This window comes from Typopeltis vanoorti, chromosome 19, assembly GCF_054136105.1.
Source record: "Typopeltis vanoorti isolate ZY-2024b chromosome 19, IOZ_Tvanoo_1.0, whole genome shotgun sequence".
Lineage (NCBI taxonomy): Eukaryota > Metazoa > Arthropoda > Arachnida > Uropygi > Thelyphonidae > Typopeltis > Typopeltis vanoorti.
The window spans coordinates 96429372-96447034 of NC_143567.1; the positions used below are offsets into that span (position 1 = coordinate 96429372).

Below are 17663 nucleotides of genomic sequence, written 5' to 3' on the forward strand. Positions count from 1 at the left end.
TTCTGCAAGTCCAGACTTTTCAGGTTTAAAGTATTCAATATAAGATTGGTGTTCTTCTAGCTGAATAGAGGCAGATCTTCCCGTTTGTCCGAAATAAGATAATCCACAAGAGCACGGAATCTGGTAGACACCTGGATGATTAAGATGTGGAAGCTTGTCCTTAGGAGAAGTGAGAAAGGTGGAGATTTTTCTAAACGGTCGAAAGGCAACAAAAATATTCAGTGGTTTTAAAACTTTTGCTATACGTTCACTGATGCCTTGTACATAAGGGATAGTAATGCACGTTATTTCCTCTGTGTTTGAAGAGGAAGACATATTAAAACTACTCAAAGTTCTTTCAATGAAGCAATTCTTATAACCATTAGATAGAAAGGAAGAAGTTATGTATTGTAGTTCTTTCTGTAAAAGATCGTCTGCAGAACAAAAGGAGTGGGCCCAATGAACCAGTGTTTTAATAGTTCCTTCCTTTTGACTGGGATGGTGATGAGATTCCGCATGGATATAATGGCCTATATGAGTCTTCTTTCTATAAACTGAGAAATGTAGGTTACCATCTGGTTGGCAAAGAATTAGAAGATCTAAAAAGGCTAACTGCTTATTTGATTCTATTTCTAGGGTAAACTTGATCCTAGGATGAAATGCGTTTAACTTAGTGAGAAATTGTTGAAGTTCATCAGAAGAGCCATTCCATACAGCAAAAATGTCATCGACATATCTGAACCAATGCATAGGTCTGGGAGAAATATTGTCAAAGATACGTTGTTCAAAATGTTCCATAAAGAAATTGGAGATAGCAGGAGAAAGAGGATTACCCATTGCTGTTCCTTCAATTTGTTGATACAACTTATTTTTAAAGGAAAAATAACCAGAATTTATTGTGTACCGATATGTCTACTCACGGTTTACCTCTTTTAAAACTTAATGTCTTCTGCATAGTTGGTTTTAATCCTTTATCCAAGGAAACTAAACAATGTTTTGACCACGAAATATATTCACGTTTGAGCCACTTATATATAAAGGCTAATGACTTCACATGTATCCCATAATGCAAAGGGCTACTACCTGGACCAGTTTTGACCTTTACTGAGGTCTTGTTGATGGGAGCCAGACCTGGGGGAGGGGGATATCAAGGTTGAAGTAATGCAGAAGTCATATATATCTCATACAAACAGCAACATCTTTCTCTCATCCAGAGATTTTTTTTTATCAATAAGGTCTAGCACCTTTTGGCTACTTGTATATGAGATATATATGATTTCTACATTACTTCAACCTTGTTATCTCTTCTGGATCTGGCTCATACTGATGAGGCCTCAATAAAGGTCGAAACCAGTCTAGGCAGTGACCCACCCCATTATGCATAGCATTTTACACATCTGAAAGGATGTGTACTTTGCATTATGGAATACATACGAAGGCAAATGATGTGAAGTCATTAGCCTCCATATACATGTTGTTCAGACATGAACATATTTCACATGCAAAACATTATTTTGCTTCTTTGGGTAAAGGATTAAAATCAAGTATATAACTGCTTGGTATCTTTAAAAGTATTGTCTTCTGCAACCATTTCCATTCTACCATTTTTATCCATTAACATCATCTTACCATTATCATTCTTCCTTCTACTTGCCACATATCTAAAAAACTCTATACGGTTTTTCTTCGCCTGATTTGCTAATTTCTTGTCATACTGCACTTTTGTTTACCTTATTAATTGAGTCACTCTCCAGGCTTATTCTTTATACTCTTCATGTAACTAATAATCACCATTACTCATCATGTGCTGCCTCCAAAGTACCTTCTGCTTCAGATTTCATCCTTAAGTAAGCCCCTCATTTGTCCATTTTACACCTACTTTATTCAGCCTTTTGTCTTTTGGGATACATTCACACATTGATGCTGATATGTATTTCTTTGTCAGTTCCAGAGCAGCATTTATTTTGTTTCAGTAAGGAAATAGAATGAGTAGGCATATTTAAATAAATTATTTAAAAAGTTTTAAAACCAATGAATATTTTTACTGCCTTTTGCCCTATCAGAAAAATTTCCAACTTTCTCACTTCTCCTAAGAACAAGCTGAAATAGTTGGATGAAATAGTTGGATCTAAAACTCTTGATCTTTGTGTGCACTCCTTTACATGCTGCCTCAGACAGTTAACTCTCAAGAACTCAAGAAATTCATTTTTCTTATTTCCAAATGCTATCTCTTCATTCCAATCTATGCTACCATAATTAAAATCACCCATAATAAATACTATTTGTTCACCAATCCAAATTGTTTATACATTTCTTCATCACCACCCTTCTTATTCCCTGGCCTATATATCAGGTGATTCGATTGAATATATCAGGTGATTCAGCTGACACCTGACAAGCAGCATATTGTGTGAGTTTGATGGCAGAAAAGACTTGTATAAGAGGGATGGCCTGCACTTGAATTCATTTGGCTGGAAAAATGACTTCTTGGTATGAGACCTAACACAGAGAGACAGGGAATCTAAATCATTAAGGGAGGAATGGGAAAAATGTATGTGAAAGTTCAGCTAAGGTATGCAAACATGATAAAGATATCAATGTCTAATAACATGGTTATGTATGTGGTGAAGGGATTGGAAAATATACTTTGGGTTCAGACCTTTTTCGAGGGAAAACAGAAAGTTCTACAACAAAGCCAAATAGTTTGCATATCTAATTATAACAATAGGCTAGGTGGTAATTTATTGTGTTTACACAAATGTCAGGAGCATCAGAAACAGAGGTTGAGTTCGTTGCTTTATTGAATATGATGTGGCCTAAAATTGTTCACATTAGTGAAACCTGGCTATCAGAATCAGATATGATAACTGGGATTGGGCGTAAAGGGTATATATTTTTAGGAATGACAGAAGATATAGGAGAGGAAGTGTATTACTAATGATATTGGATGACTTAAGTCCTGTTAGGATAGAAACGCAGGGAAACAATAACAATGTCCCATGTAGCAGTGAGTTTAAGTCTATCTAGTGTGAAGTGGAGGCTAACAAAATGAAATATTGTGTTTTGAAGAGCTCCTGATTCAGATAAGTTTTACTAGGAATAATTAAATATATATGCGTAATTGTTTAAGTAAGAGCGGCTGTAAACGTTGTACGCTAAAGATATTATTAGTGTGGGTTTTTTTTTTCTTGCTTAAACTAAATATGAAAACGTTAATATTAGACCTAGTAACCTGCAGAGGAAAAAAAAAAAAAATGGCGGCGGCATTGTCATTCCATGATTTTAATTTGGATTTCAGTCAGTTTGTTAAGTGTGAGGTCTGTTATATGTATTCCTTCGATTACATAAATGATTTGTGGATGTTTAGTGCGGATGGAAGAAGGGTGTGTGCGAAATGTGACCTGAACAAGGAATTGATGAATGCAAATATGAAGTTGATGACAGAAAGTGCTAGTACCGATTGTGTCGCGAGTGCACGTTTGAAAGAGAAGGATGGTGGGAAAGACAGGAAAAAAAATGTCAAAAAATCAGGAAAAAAGAAAAAGAGCGATTTGACAACCGTAACGGATGTTAAAAGGGATGAAAGTGAGGCGGAAAGAAACGAAATTGAGAGAGCGAATGAAAGTAGAAATGGCGTGATGCAGAAATCGCAAGTAAAAAAAATCGAAAGAATGAATGATAGCGAAAAAAGAATGACTGACGGCGAAAGTTGGACGCATGTTGGAACAAAAGTACTGAACCAAAGAAAGATGAATGACAGTAAAAGTGAGAAGAATGATAGCGAAAGTTGGACGCATGTTAGTCCGAAAGTACGGAAACAACGAAAGATATGTGAGAGTGAAAGTGAGAAGAATGATAGTGAAAGTTGGACATATGTTGGACCGAAAGTACGGAAACAAAGAAGGATGAATGAGAGGAAAGTGAGAAGAGGGGGTCGAGAGTTAGAAAGTTAGAAAGATTTAATGATAGAGTGAATGTGTCGCGAGGTTCAGAAGGTGAATTGGATTGGATGAAGCAAGAAATGAAATGGATGCGGAATGAAATTAAGAGAATTCAGGTCAAAACTATTAAAATAAATCATGATGGCACGAAAGAAGTAACAAAAGATGAGCGAGTGGCGTTGTATGGCGACTCCATTATTAAAGGTGTGCTAGAGGATAAAATGCACAAGGTATGTTTTCCAGGCGGTAAAATGAGTAGAGTGATTGAAGCATTGAATATGAGGCGGGAACGAGCAAAAGAGTTAATTGTATTAATTGGTACAAATGATTTGAGAGAGAACAAAGAGCATGTCAAAATGAATGTCAGGAGACTGCTTGGAAAGATAAAGGAGAATAGTGTGACAGGAAGGGTGGTCAGTGTGTTGCCTAGGTATGATTGTGGTGAAATGAGGCAGAGAGCAAGGATTATGAATGATATTCTGGCTGAAATGTGTGAGGAGATGGGAGTAGATTTGTTAATGTGTGGAATGAGTTTGAGGGACGAAGTGAGCTGTATGGTAGCGATGGACTGCATTTGAGTGGTTATGGTGTGAGTCGCTTGGAGAGACTGCTGCTGGAAAGTGGAGAAGTGAATAGAGAGAATGAATCAAATCAAGAGGGGAGTGATGTGGAAGAGCAGGAGAGTAAGACAGGAGAGATTGAAGGAGTGGAAATGAATGGGGAAGTGAGTGGTATGAGTATAGAAAATGAGAGAATGGGTGTGCAAGAGGAGCAGGGAAACGGGGAGGCTCAGGGTGAACAGGGATACACAGAGTGAGAAAGGTGGATGCTCCAAGAGGAGGTGAGAGCATGTGTAGGCAGGAAAGTAATGGGATGATCAGGGATCAAAAGGAAACAGATGGAATTGCAAAGGGTTCTAAAATGAAGAAGCAGAAAGGGAAATGGCCCCAGTCCAGCATGGAGAGATCACATTGAGTGAGTGGTATCAGTGGAACTAGCTGTAGATCCAGAAATGAGCTGTTGTGTTTGTATACCAATGCTAGAAGTATAAGAAACAAGGCAGATGAAATGGTTGCACTAATTGCGTCTGTGCACCCAGAGATTGTTGGAATAAGTGATACATGGTTAGATGAGGATGACATCCTGACAGGAATAGAGATGGAAAGGTATGATGTGTTTTGTGAGGATAGAAGGGGTAAAAAGGGAGGGGGAGTGCTATTGATGATAGAGAAAGAGTTATGTCCATACAAGGTAGAGATGCAAGAGGGAAATGGGGCCAGTGGTTTTGAGACAGTATGGTGTGAGATAGAGGTGAATAGAATCAAATACTTGGTGGGATGTTGTTATAGACCTGGTAATGTGGATGGTGGTGATAGTGAAATGTATAGTCAAATAAGCCAAGCAAATAAGAAAAGGGTGATCATTATGGGTGATTTTAATTATGGCAATATAGACTGGAATGAAGAGATAGCAACTGGAAGTAAAGAAAATGAGTTTCTTGAGTGTTTGAGGGATAACTACCTCAGACAGTATGTAACAGAGGGCACAAGAGGATTAAGGGTCTTGGATTTGGTCATCTCATCGGAGGATGTAATTATCAATGAGGTATCAAATCATCCACCAATTGGTGAAAGTGACCATGAGGTGATTACTTGGGAGGTTGCCAGCAGTGCAAGGACCCCTGTGAAAAAAGGGTATATGTGGAACTACAAGAGGGGTGATTATGAAGAGCTCAGGAGACAGCTTGCAGGTGTAGCATGGAATGAGGAAAAGAGATCAATGCAGCTTGGGGGATTTTCAAAAAATATTTAGTGGATGCAATGTCTAAACGTATACCACGGGTGAGAAGATTAAATAAGGTAGGTGTGAGATGGATGAATAAAGAGATTAAGCATGCAATACAGAGAAAAAGGGCATTGTGGAGGCAGCATAAGAGAAATGGAAGTAACCAATTTCATGAGGTCTACAAAGACCAGGCAAGGAGGGTGACTTGGTTGGTGAGAGTAGCTAAAGAGAGGTATGAACAGCAGTTAGCTAATGAAGCTAAAAAGAATCCTAGGGAGTTCTTTCGATATGTAGCCAGCAAAAGAAAGAATGATTATGGAAGGATGACATTGATTGGAGGAAATGGTATAAAGACAGCTGTTGCAGAATGTGTGGTGGAGATACTTAATGAGCAGTTCATAAAGATCTTTCAATCTTGTGAATGTGACTTCATGGAGAGATTAAGAGCAGTTGATGATGGGGAGGAGAGACTGACTGTAAGTGATCAAGAGGTGTTTGGGGAGTTGAGTAAACTAGATGTAAATAAGGCTGTGGGACTTGATAATATATCACCGCATATTCTGAAGGAATGTGCCAGAGAGTTGACACCTGCCTTGACATATTTTTTTAATACGAGTCTTGCACTTGGTCAAGTCCCTAAAGAGTGGAAGGAGGGCAAGATTGTGCCACTTCATAACGGAGGTGATCGAACTCAAGCATTAAACTATAGGCCTATCTGTGTGTCAGGTGTTGTGGTTAAGTTGTTGGAGAAGCTTGTGAGAACTAGGATCCAGAGCTGGGTTGACAACAATGGTATAATCTTTGATGGACAGCATGGATTTGCTAAAGGGAGGTTGTGTTTAATAATAGATACACAGGATACACAGTAATATACTTGGATTTCGCAAAAGCTTTTGATAGAGTACCTCATGATAAGTTGACAGTCAAACTAGAGCAGATGGGGGTTGGATATTAGATTAGTGCATAGGATTGGAAACTGGCTATCTGATAGGTATCAACAAGTTGTGTATGGGGGTGCAATATCCAGGAAAAGGAAAGTCACTAGTGGAGTGCTGCCTCAGGGATCTGTTTTAGGGCCATTACTATTTAACTTGTATATTAATGATATTGGCAAAGATTTGGATGGAGATATTCAGTTGTTTGCAGATGATGCAAAGTTGGGACAAACCATAAAGAGTAGTGAAGATGTTGTGGCCTTGCAAGAAGACTTGAATAAATTGAGTGATTGGGCAAGCAAATGGGGATGCAAGTTCAATGTTGCAAAATGTAAGGTTTTAAAATTTGGAAAACAAAGATGGGATGCAGAATTTATGCTTGGTGAGAATATATTGTTCGAAGTAGAGGAAATAAGAGATCTGGGAGTGAAAGTGGATAAGGATCTAAAATTTAGGGGACACATCGCCAAAATTGTGAAGACAACACAAAGACTTCTGGGAATGATGAGGAGGACACTGACGTGTAGAAGTAGGGAGATTCTTGTTCCATTGTATAAGGCTTTGATTAGGCCACACATGGACTACTGTGCCCAGATTTGGTCACCTGGTTTTCAGAAGGATGAAGAGATGTTAGAAAGGGTCCAAAGGCGACTGACTAAGGTAGTTTCTGACCTCTGGAATGTCGAGTATGAGGAAAGATTGAAAAGATGTAATTTGCAGAGTCTAGTGGAGAGAAGGAAGAGGGGAGATATGATAGAGACCTACAAGTTGGTAAGGGGTTGTTATAGGATCAATGGTGGAGAAGTTCTACAGAGAATAGTGGGAGATCAGGGGAGAACCAGTGGTCATCCCTGGAAACTGTATAAAGAGAGTGTGAGTAGGGGAGTGAGAGGCAGGTTTTTTTCGTGCAGAGTTGTGAATGATTGGAATGCCTTGCCTGAGAGTGTGGTGTCTGCAATGAGTTTGAATGTGTTTAAGACCCGGTATGATGAGATGTGTGTGAGATAAAAGGACCTCCTAGATGAGTCTTTGACTCCATGAGGTCTTGTTTATTAATAATAATAATAATAATAATAATAATATATGGTGGGGTGTTGCTACAGACCTGCCAGCTCAGTTGCAGAGGATGAAGAAATGCATTGCCAATTTAGTCTTATGGATACCAAACATGTGATCATTATGGGTGACTTTAATTTTCCAAAGATTGATTAGGTAGATGAGAAAGCAAATGAGATAAAAATGAAGAGAAATTTATTGAACAGTTGTGAGACAACTTTCTCAAGCAGCATGTGAAAGAAGGAACTCCAGGTCAAAGAGTGCTAGATTTGCTCATAGCAACAGAAGGAGTCGCTGTTAAGAATATGGATTTTCTTAACCTATTTTCCCACCGGCTGGTGACAGTGATCATGCTGTGCTTTCTTGGGAAGTATCTAATAGTATTGATGCTCCAATTAGAACAGGTTACATGTTGAACTACAAAGCTGGAAATTATAATCAATTTAGGAGAATACTATCTTTGGTCATATGGTATCAGTTACCAAATGGGAAAAATGTCAGCAATGAATGGGAATCTTTGAAAATGTGCTTAAATGAGGGAGAATCTGAATATATCCCTAGTGGTTGTAGAATAAATAAGTTGGGAGTAAAATGGATGTGCAACCTTATTAAGCAAGAGATCCACAAGAAGATGATGTAGAAAGAATATCATGGAAATAACAGTGAGAGGTGTTATGAAATATATAAAGCTCAGGCTTGAAAAAATAACGAGTATTTTGCATAAAACTAAATCAGAGTATGAAAAGAAACTGGCCATGCAAGCCAAAGACAATACAAAAGAATTTTATCATTATGATGCAAGCAAAAGAAAGAATGAATGTGAAAGAATAACTTTATCGAATGCAGAAGGTACTCTAGTGTCGTAAGCTAATGAAATTGTTCAATTAATGAATGCCCACTGCTAGTGCTATATTGGATGAAGACTAAGGTTCATGAAAATGAGTCAGAAGAAAGTTTATTTTTCACTTGGTTAGAGTATAATAAATTTAGTTTAATCCTTTATCCAAGTGTGAGCAAACAAAGTTTGCACCTGAAAGTATCTTCAGGACTGTAGTAAGGTGGTACAACACCAGGACAACTCATTGCAAAGGTGGAGCAAGCTACCAACACTCATATCTCAGTATCTCCTATAATGCAAAACACATCTCCTTGCAGATATATCTAATGTTATGCATTAAGGGAAGGGCCACTACCCAGAATAGTTTCGACCTTTATTGAGGTCTCTTCAGTGGGAGCCATGCATAACATTAGACATATCTGCAAGGAGATGTTAGGAGTGTTGGTAGCTTGCTCCACCTTTGCAACGAGTTGCCCTGGTGTTGTACCACCTTACCCCAGTCCTGAAGATACTTTCAGGTGCAAACTTTGTTTGCTCACACTTGGATAAAGGATTAAACTAAATTTATTATACTCTAACCAAGTGAAAAATAAACTTTCAACATCTTTCTCTAAATCCAGAGTAATTTATTAAAAAAAGGGTGGCACACCAATTGGCAACTCCTGTAGGTAGAGATGACCTGCTAATGCTTCTGCCTGGTATCTCCACTTGGGCCTGGCTCCCACTGAAGAGATCTCAATAAAGGTCGAAACTAGTCTGGGTAGTGACCCTTCCCTTAATGCATAACATTAGACATATCTGCAAGGAGGTGTGTTTTGCATTATAGGAGATACTGAGATAGTAGTGTTGGTATCTTGCTCCACCTTTGCAATGAGTTGCCCTGGTGTTGTACCACCTTACCCCAGTCCTGAAGATACTTTCAGGTGCAAACTTTGTTTGCTCACACTTGGATAAAGGATAAAACTAAATTTATTATGAGTCAGAAGAGTTGTTGCATAACCTGGATAAGAATTTATGAATAGGGACAGCCCATTTGCTAAAGGACTGTTCAGCTGAGGTGTCTAGACCTTTTACATGTTTGTACAACTTGAGTCTCAGCTCAGGAATGATAATGCAGGAATGGAAAGAATGTATGATAGTTCCACTGTACAAGGGTGGTGTAAAAATTGATGCATCTAACTACTAACATATCAGTATCTCTGATATGTTAGTAGTTAGATGAGTGTGGTGAAAATTTTAGAGAAGTTGGTAAGACCTCGCATACAAAAATAGATAGACAAACTAGCCATACTCTGCAAGGAGTAGCATGGGTTTACTAAAGGAAGGTCATGTTTTAGCAATTTGGCATATTTTATGACAATGTTATGGCCGAGTTAGATAAAGGAAATGGATATACTATGATAATGTTGGATTTTTCTAAGGCATTTGATAGGATACCACACAAAAGACTGTTGCATAAACTGGAGAATATGGAATTGGAATATAAACTTTTGACTTGGATCAGGGGATAGTTGACAGACAGATATCAAAAAGTGGTATACAGTGGGTGTGAATCTTCCAGATTTAAAGTGAACAGTGATGTACATCAGGGTTCACTCAATGGGTCATTATTGTTTAATCTATACATTAATGACATCAGGCAGGATATAACATCAGCTGTACAATTGTTTGCTGATGATGCAAAGATATGCAGTACAATCAAGGGATGCTACTAATATTCAGCACTTACAAAATGATTTCAATAGGCTGGAAATTTGGGCAAACAAATATGGCTGTCAGATTAATGTTAGTAAGAGTAAAGTTATACAGTTTGGCATAATTAGATTTCCAGCGTCATATATCATATTTGCAGGGTTATGCTACAAGAAACTGAGGAGGCAAGTAATCTTTGGATATTAGTGGAAATGAATTTGAACTTCAAAAGTAACATAGCAAAAGTTGCAAATATAATAACACAATGGATAATTGCAATGTTGAAGCAAACCTTGACATCTATGGATAAAGAAGTCATTTTGCCTATTTATAAGGCTTTGATAAGACCACACCTGGATTATTGTGTGCAGATTTGGTCTCCTGGATTACAAGGGGGATAAAGAAGCTGTGGAAAGGATCTAAAAAAGAGTTACAAAGATTATATCTAGATTATGGAATTTAGATTATGAAGACAGATTGTGACTATGTGGATTAAAAACTCTGGTTAACAGGAGAAAGAGGGATGATATGATAGAGATCTATAAACTTTTGAATAGGTGTTATAGGATATCAACTGCCTTTATGGAGGCAGTTGAATGTAAGAATGAATATAATATGCCAGAGCAAATAAGGAGAACAAATCAGAGTGCGATAGTTAATATAAGGCATCAAGGTAGGGTTGGGGCTAATGGGGGTCTTAAATTCATGTACACTAATACTAGGAGTATTAGGAACAAGAAGGAAGAGTTTTTGCCATGGTTGGCACTTCTATAGCACAGGTTTTAGGTATTAGTGAAACATGGCTGACTGTAGATGATATAACTAGTGGGATTGAATGTGATGGGTATAGTGTGTTCAGGAATGACAGAGAAAATAAAATGGGGGGAGGAGTATTGTTGATGATAGCTGATGAGCTCCAGCCAAGGAGAATAGAAGTTGAATTGCAGGATAGAGAAAAGAGCACATTTGAGGCCATTTGGTGTGAGATTGTGGCTAGCAGAACTAAATATACAATTGGGTGCTGCTATAGACCAGGTGATGGAAAAGATGGTGGTGACAGTATGCACAAGCAAATAGAAGAAATGGGTGGAAGGAGGGTGATTATCATGGGAGATTTCAACTATGGTCGCATCGATTGGAGTGAGGAGCGGACACACGGGAGGAAGGAACTGGATTTTATGCGGTTATTAAGGGATAACTATCTGCGACAGCATGTAATGGAAAATACTAGGGGTCAGAGAGTGCTTGACCTAGTAATTACATCTGGGGATTTGGCTGTAACAAATATGACCACATTGCTACCAATCGGTGAGAGTGATCATAGGGTCTTAACTTGGGAGGTGGCTAAAGGTGTAGAATTTTCAATTAAGACAGGGTACATGTGGAATTATCGGGCGGGAAAGTATGACAAGCTTAGGAGTTTGATTGGTTCAGTGCCATGGCATGTACAACTGCAAGGACTAGAAGTTGATAGTGCATGGGAGGTAGTTAAGAAGTGCTTGCATGAAGCAATGGCTGACTGTATACCTAGAGTCCGAATAATAAATCAAGTAGGGGTTAAATGGATGAATAACACCATTAAGCTTGAGTTGCAAAAAAAGAAACAACTATGGAGGGAATTTAAGGAGAAGGGTGACCGGCAGGCACATGAACGGTATAAAGCGCAGGCCAGAAGGGTGACGAGTGTGGTAAGAAAAGCAAAAAAGGATTACGAAAGAACATTGGCCATGCAGGCTAAAGAGAATCCTAAACAGTTTTTTAGATATGTAGCAAGTAAAAGGAAAAATGTACATGGCAGATTGATTTTAAAGAATGCCGATGGTAGGGAGGTAACTGAATCAGTTGAGATAGTTGAGTTACTGAGTGTGCACTTTGCAAAAGTATATCATCCAGGTGGTGACATTGCAGAAACGAATAAACCAGTAGATTATACGGGAATTGTGGTTAATGAAGTGGAGGTGAGTAGTCTATTGCATAACCTCAATGTCAATACATCTGTGGGATTGGATGGTATACCAGTTCGTGTTGTACGAGAAGCAGCTAAAGAATTGTCAGTACCCTTGACCATTTTGTTTAATTTGAGTCTCGGGTCTGGGTTAGTCCCGAGCGGGTGGAAAGAGGGGAAAATAGTTCCACTGCATAAAGGTGGTTCCAAGACTGCTGTTGTAAATTACCGACCAATTAGCATATCAGGAATCATTGTCAAGGTCTTAGAGAAAATAGTCAAGAGGAAAATACAAGATTGGATAGAAGAAAATGGGATACTGTATCGGGGACAGCATGGTTTTGTGAAGGGTAGGTCATGCCTCAGTAACTTGCTCACGTATTATAACACAGTGACGGCTGAACTGGATAAGGGTAATGGGTTTACGGTGATTCTGCTGGACCTTGCCAAGGCCTTTGACAGGATTCCACATGGAATTCTAATCAGTAAATTGCAGCATATGGGAATGGACATGGGGTTGGTGAGATGGATAGGAGGGTGGTTGACGGAGAGATATCAGAGAGTGGTTTACTCGGGAGTGGAGTCCACAAGACGGCCTGTGACTAGTGGTGTGCCACAAGGATCTGTTTTTGGACCACTGCTGTTTAATTTGTTCATAAATGATTATAGGAAATGATCTGAGAGGAACAGTTCATTTGTTTGCGGATGATGCAAAGTTGGGTAGGGCAATAGTGAATGCAGATGACGTCAAAATTTTGCAGGATGATTTGGATAGATTGGAGGTCTGAGCTAAGGAGAATGGATGTCAGTTTAATGTGGCAAAATGTAAGGTTATGCACTTTGGGGTGAAAAAATTGGCTGCAGATTACTTCATTGGTGGAACCCTGCTTCAGGAAATTGATGAGGCACAAGATTTAGGAGTGTTGGTAGATAAGGAATTGAAATTTATGGGACACATTGCAAAAGTGACCAAAACAGCTCATCAAATCACTTGGTTGCTGAGGAATACGTTGACAAGCAGAGACAAGCAGGTTATTGTTCCTCTCTATCGAGCCTTGATAAGACCCCATCTAGACTACTGTGCTCAGATTTGGTCACCTAGGTTTCTTCTTGATGGGGAGGAGGTGGAGAGGATCCAGAGGCAAGTGACCAAGATGATAGCAGGTCTGTGGAATGAACCGTATGAGAACAGGTTGAGGATTTGTGGGTTGCAAAAATTGGTTGATAGGCGGAGGAGGGGAGATATGATTGAGACATTCAAATTACTGAAGGGTTTCTATAAAATTAATTCAGAAGATATTTTTGAGAACAGGGCTGGTTGTGGGAGGACTAGGGGACATCCATGGAAACTGGGCAAAAGTGTGGTTAGTAAAGGTGTTAGAGCTGGGTTCTTTACTTTTAGAGTAGTGAATGAGTGGAATGCGCTCCCTGAGTCTGTAGTGGATGCTGTGACAGTGAATGAGTTTAAGGCGAGGATGATAGATACTGTATGAATGTCAAATAGTTGTGATGAATATGATTTGGGGCCTCCCTCGATGAGTCTAATGACTCCCTGGAGTTGCCCGTAATAATAGTAATAGTAATATCATCTGATAAAATTTTTCATTATATGGAAGGTAAGGGAGTGAACACCATGGGGGGGGAATCCATGGAAGTTAAGTTTGTCTGAAGTCAAGAAAAAGGAGTAAGAGCTAGGTTTTTCTCTCACAGAGCAGTGAGTGGAATAGTTTGTCTTCAGGAGGATTGAGTGCATCTAGTATGATAGCTAGTTTGGGTGATATATTTATAGATGTATATATAATATTATAGTTACAGGGATTGAATGTAAAAGGTTTAGTATTTTCAGGAAAGATAAAGAAGATAGGATGGGGGAGAAGTACTGCTGATGATAGCAGATGAATTGCAACCAAAAAGAGTAGAAGACAGGTGGGACGGGTGGCTGTTCTTTTGAAGACGGGTGGCTGTTCTTTTGAAGCAATCTCTTGTGAGATTAAAGCCTTTAAGACAAAATACACAGTTAGTTGTTGCCATAAGCCATGGAGTTCCACAGATGATCTGAAAGATATGCATTGTCAAATTAGTACAATGAATAAAGTTCGAGTGATTATTATTATGGGGGACTTGAACTACAGAGATATAGATTGGAAGGAAGAAAGATCACATGGCAGGAAGGAAACAGAATTTATATACCTAATGAGAGATAATTAAGGCAGCATGTGATGGAGGGGACTAGGGGTAGGTGAGTATTGGACTTGGTCATAGGATCAGAAGAGCTATCCATAACCAAGTTGGAACATTGCTTCCAATTGGTTAAAGTGACCATGCAGTCTTGATGGGAGATTATAAAACATGAGAATATTCTATCAAGAAGGGGTATTTGTGGAACTACAAGGCAGGTGATTATGACATGCATAGGAAGAAGCTTAAATATGTACCATGGCATAAAACACTACAGGGGGTAAGGATGTTAGTAGTGCATGAGATATAGTTAAGGGTCATCAAGAGGAAGCAGTATTAAATTGTATACCTAGGATAAGAAGTGTTAATTGAATAGGAGTTAGATGGATGAGTGATATCATTAAGCACCAGCTGCAGAAGAAAAAAATGCTGTGGAGAGAATATAAAAAGAAAGATGATCAGCAAACTCATAAACAGTACACGGCTCAGGCAAGAAAGGTGACCAACATGGCAAGGAAGACAAAATCAAATTATGAGAAGAATCTAGCCGAGCAGGCCAAAGAAAATCCCAAAAAGTTCTTTCGTTATGTGGCAAATAAGAGGAAGAATGACTATGGATTATTCACCTTAATGAGTGATGATGGTCACCAGGAGACAGAAGCAGATAAAATAGTTGAGTTGGAGTGACCACTTTGCAAGGTATATATATCATCCTAGTGAGATTACTGCTTTAACCTATGTGAAAGACACTAACGTGGAACAGAGATGGATGAATTGGAGGTTCTTAGGATATTGCAGAATCTCAATAATTCTCAATCTCAGTAAATACATCCCTGGGATTAGATGGGATATCAGTTAGGGTTTTGCGAGAATGTGCAAGGAAATTAGCAATGCCTTTGACTAGGCTTATTAATTTAAGTCTCAGCTTAAATTAAAAAAGTGGTAGAAAGGAGAATTCAAGAATGGGTAGATAAAAATGTGAAGAGTCCATCACCTTAGTAATTTACTAACTTTTTATAACATAGTAAGCTGAATTGGATAAAGGAAATGGCTACATGATGATTTGCTGGAATTTTCAAAGGCATTTGACAGAATACCACATGGAACTCTGTTACACAAATTAGAACAAATGGGAATGGATATGACACTGGTCAAGTGGATAAGAGAGTGGCTGCTGGACATATATCAAAACGTGGTATATGGAGGTGTAGAATTGAGACGAAAACAGGTGACTAGGTTTCTACTTTCTTCAGTGCTTGGACCATTGCTGTTTAATTTGTACATAAATGATATAAGAAATAACCTGAAAGGAAATATTCAGTTGTTTGCTGATGGTGTAAAATTAGGTAGAGTAATAGTTAATCAAGAATGTGCAGAGAACTTGCAAGATGATTTAAATAGGCTGTCTGTATGGGCAAACATTAATGGGCGTCAGCTTAATGTCAAGAAATGTAAAGTTATACATTTTGGGATAAATAGATTAAAAGTCATGTATCACATTGATGACACTGTACTCCAGGAAATAGATATAGCTAGAGATTTAGGGGTAGTGGTAAACAGAGTTAAAGTTTAGAGGACATATTGCTAAGGTAGCCCATAAGATTACTTGGTTATTGAAGAACACGTTAACAAGTAGAGATAAAGAAGTCATTATTCCTCTTTATAAGGCCTTCTACATCCACTACTGGATTACTGTGGTCAAGTCTGATCCCCTGGGTTTCTTGGGGAAGAAGAAGCAGTGGAGAGGATTCAGAGGTGAGTGTCCTGTGGAATATTCCCTATGAAGACAGATTGAAGGTATGTGGATTGCAGAAGTTGGTTAATAGGAGAAAAAGAAAGAATATGATAGAAACATTTAAATTGCTTAAAGGATTTTATAGGATAGATGCAGGAGAAATGTTTCAGCACTTGGCTAAAGGGACCAGAACAAGAGGGTCATCCCTGGAAATTGAATAAAGGAGTGGTCAGTAGGGGTGTGAGGACTAGATTTTTTGCTTGGAAAGTGGTAATGGGTGGAATGGGTTGCAGAATCAGTTGCGAGTGCTTTTTCTGTTAATGGGTTCAAGGAGAAGTATAGTAGATTGCGTGGATAGATTGGATCTCCCACAATGGTCTTGGTCTCCACGGAGGTGCCCATATAATAATAATAATTTTCCTGACTGGTAAGCTGCATAAAAGTTTTCAAGTTCCTCTAAGACAAATTTGCTAATATGTACCATCTACACCTTCAGTCATTCCAAGGTCATGCAGCAATGACAATATGATCTGGCCAGTTAGTCTCTCTCCATCTCAGAAAAAAAAAAAGTAAAAATAATAATAATCTAATAATCATCATCTTTCCTGAAACAGACACACCAAAAGCTTGTTTAACAATAAAAATGACTCTACAGTAGCCTAACCACTATCCTACAACGATATTAATTTTTTTTTTTTTTCTTTGAGCCTAGTAATACTACTGATTTAGCAACTCCACTCAACTACACAGACTTTCAATGGGTTCAATCAATCATTTATTTCAGGGTCTTGAATTAAATAACCCACAGATGCTCACAATATCTTAATTGGAACTACTTTATCCACTCAATGAAAAAATACATATAAATGCATAACAAGATAAAAACTGATTTCTTATCTACTTCAATATTTACCTATGTAAAGTCACAGAACTTTCTCCATATCCATTCTTTAGAGGAGCACGATGAATATCTCTTCTACCTCCAACTAAAGGAATGTGCTGCAACATTTGTATTGAGTATCCCACAGGTCGCTGATATTTCTAAAAAGAATATGTATAAAATTATATAAATAGAACATATTAGAACATTTAGTTCTATTGTTTTTTTGTTCTATAATAATATCCACATAGGGTATGCCATAAACCTACATAGTATAATACTACCCATCAGTTCCAAGTCCAAAAACTGAATATTTATTTTACATAGCGAACAGAGGCATTTATTTCTGTGCAACTAGAGGAATTATTTCTAAGCATTTCTTCAACCAGTTCCGGAGTTAATCACTGGCACTCTGGTTTTTTTTCTCCCAGAAATGCTGTTTTCTTCCTATAAACTAAAGAAAATCGACCATACAACCCATATCTCAGACAATAAATATAGTGTTAGGATTAGGGATCACGAGATGGCAGCACATAGCTACCAGTGGAGACTGAGATTCCCCCTCAGTCTCCAAAAGTTAGATAGAGCTAAAAAAGCCTCACTTACTCCCTGTAGGGGAATATAAGGTGTTATTAAACAAGGCAGAAACTGCAGCTATGAGAACGATGACAAGCAAGAAAAGAAAAGATGTTAGTAAAG

At 38.3% G+C, this 17663-nt stretch overlaps 1 protein-coding gene across 5 annotated transcripts in view; it reads right to left on the reverse strand.

The window, feature by feature from the left end:
- TBC1D5 (TBC1 domain family member 5) overlaps positions 1–17663 on the reverse strand; it is a 495953-nt gene that overhangs the window by 142330 nt on the left and 335960 nt on the right. For all 5 annotated transcript variants that reach the window (XM_090408923.1, XM_090408920.1, XM_090408922.1 and 2 more), the window contains one exon: positions 16998–17125. In XM_090408923.1, the coding sequence (XP_090265049.1) occupies positions 16998–17125 (128 nt within the window). The remainder of the gene's footprint in view (positions 1–16997; positions 17126–17663) is intronic.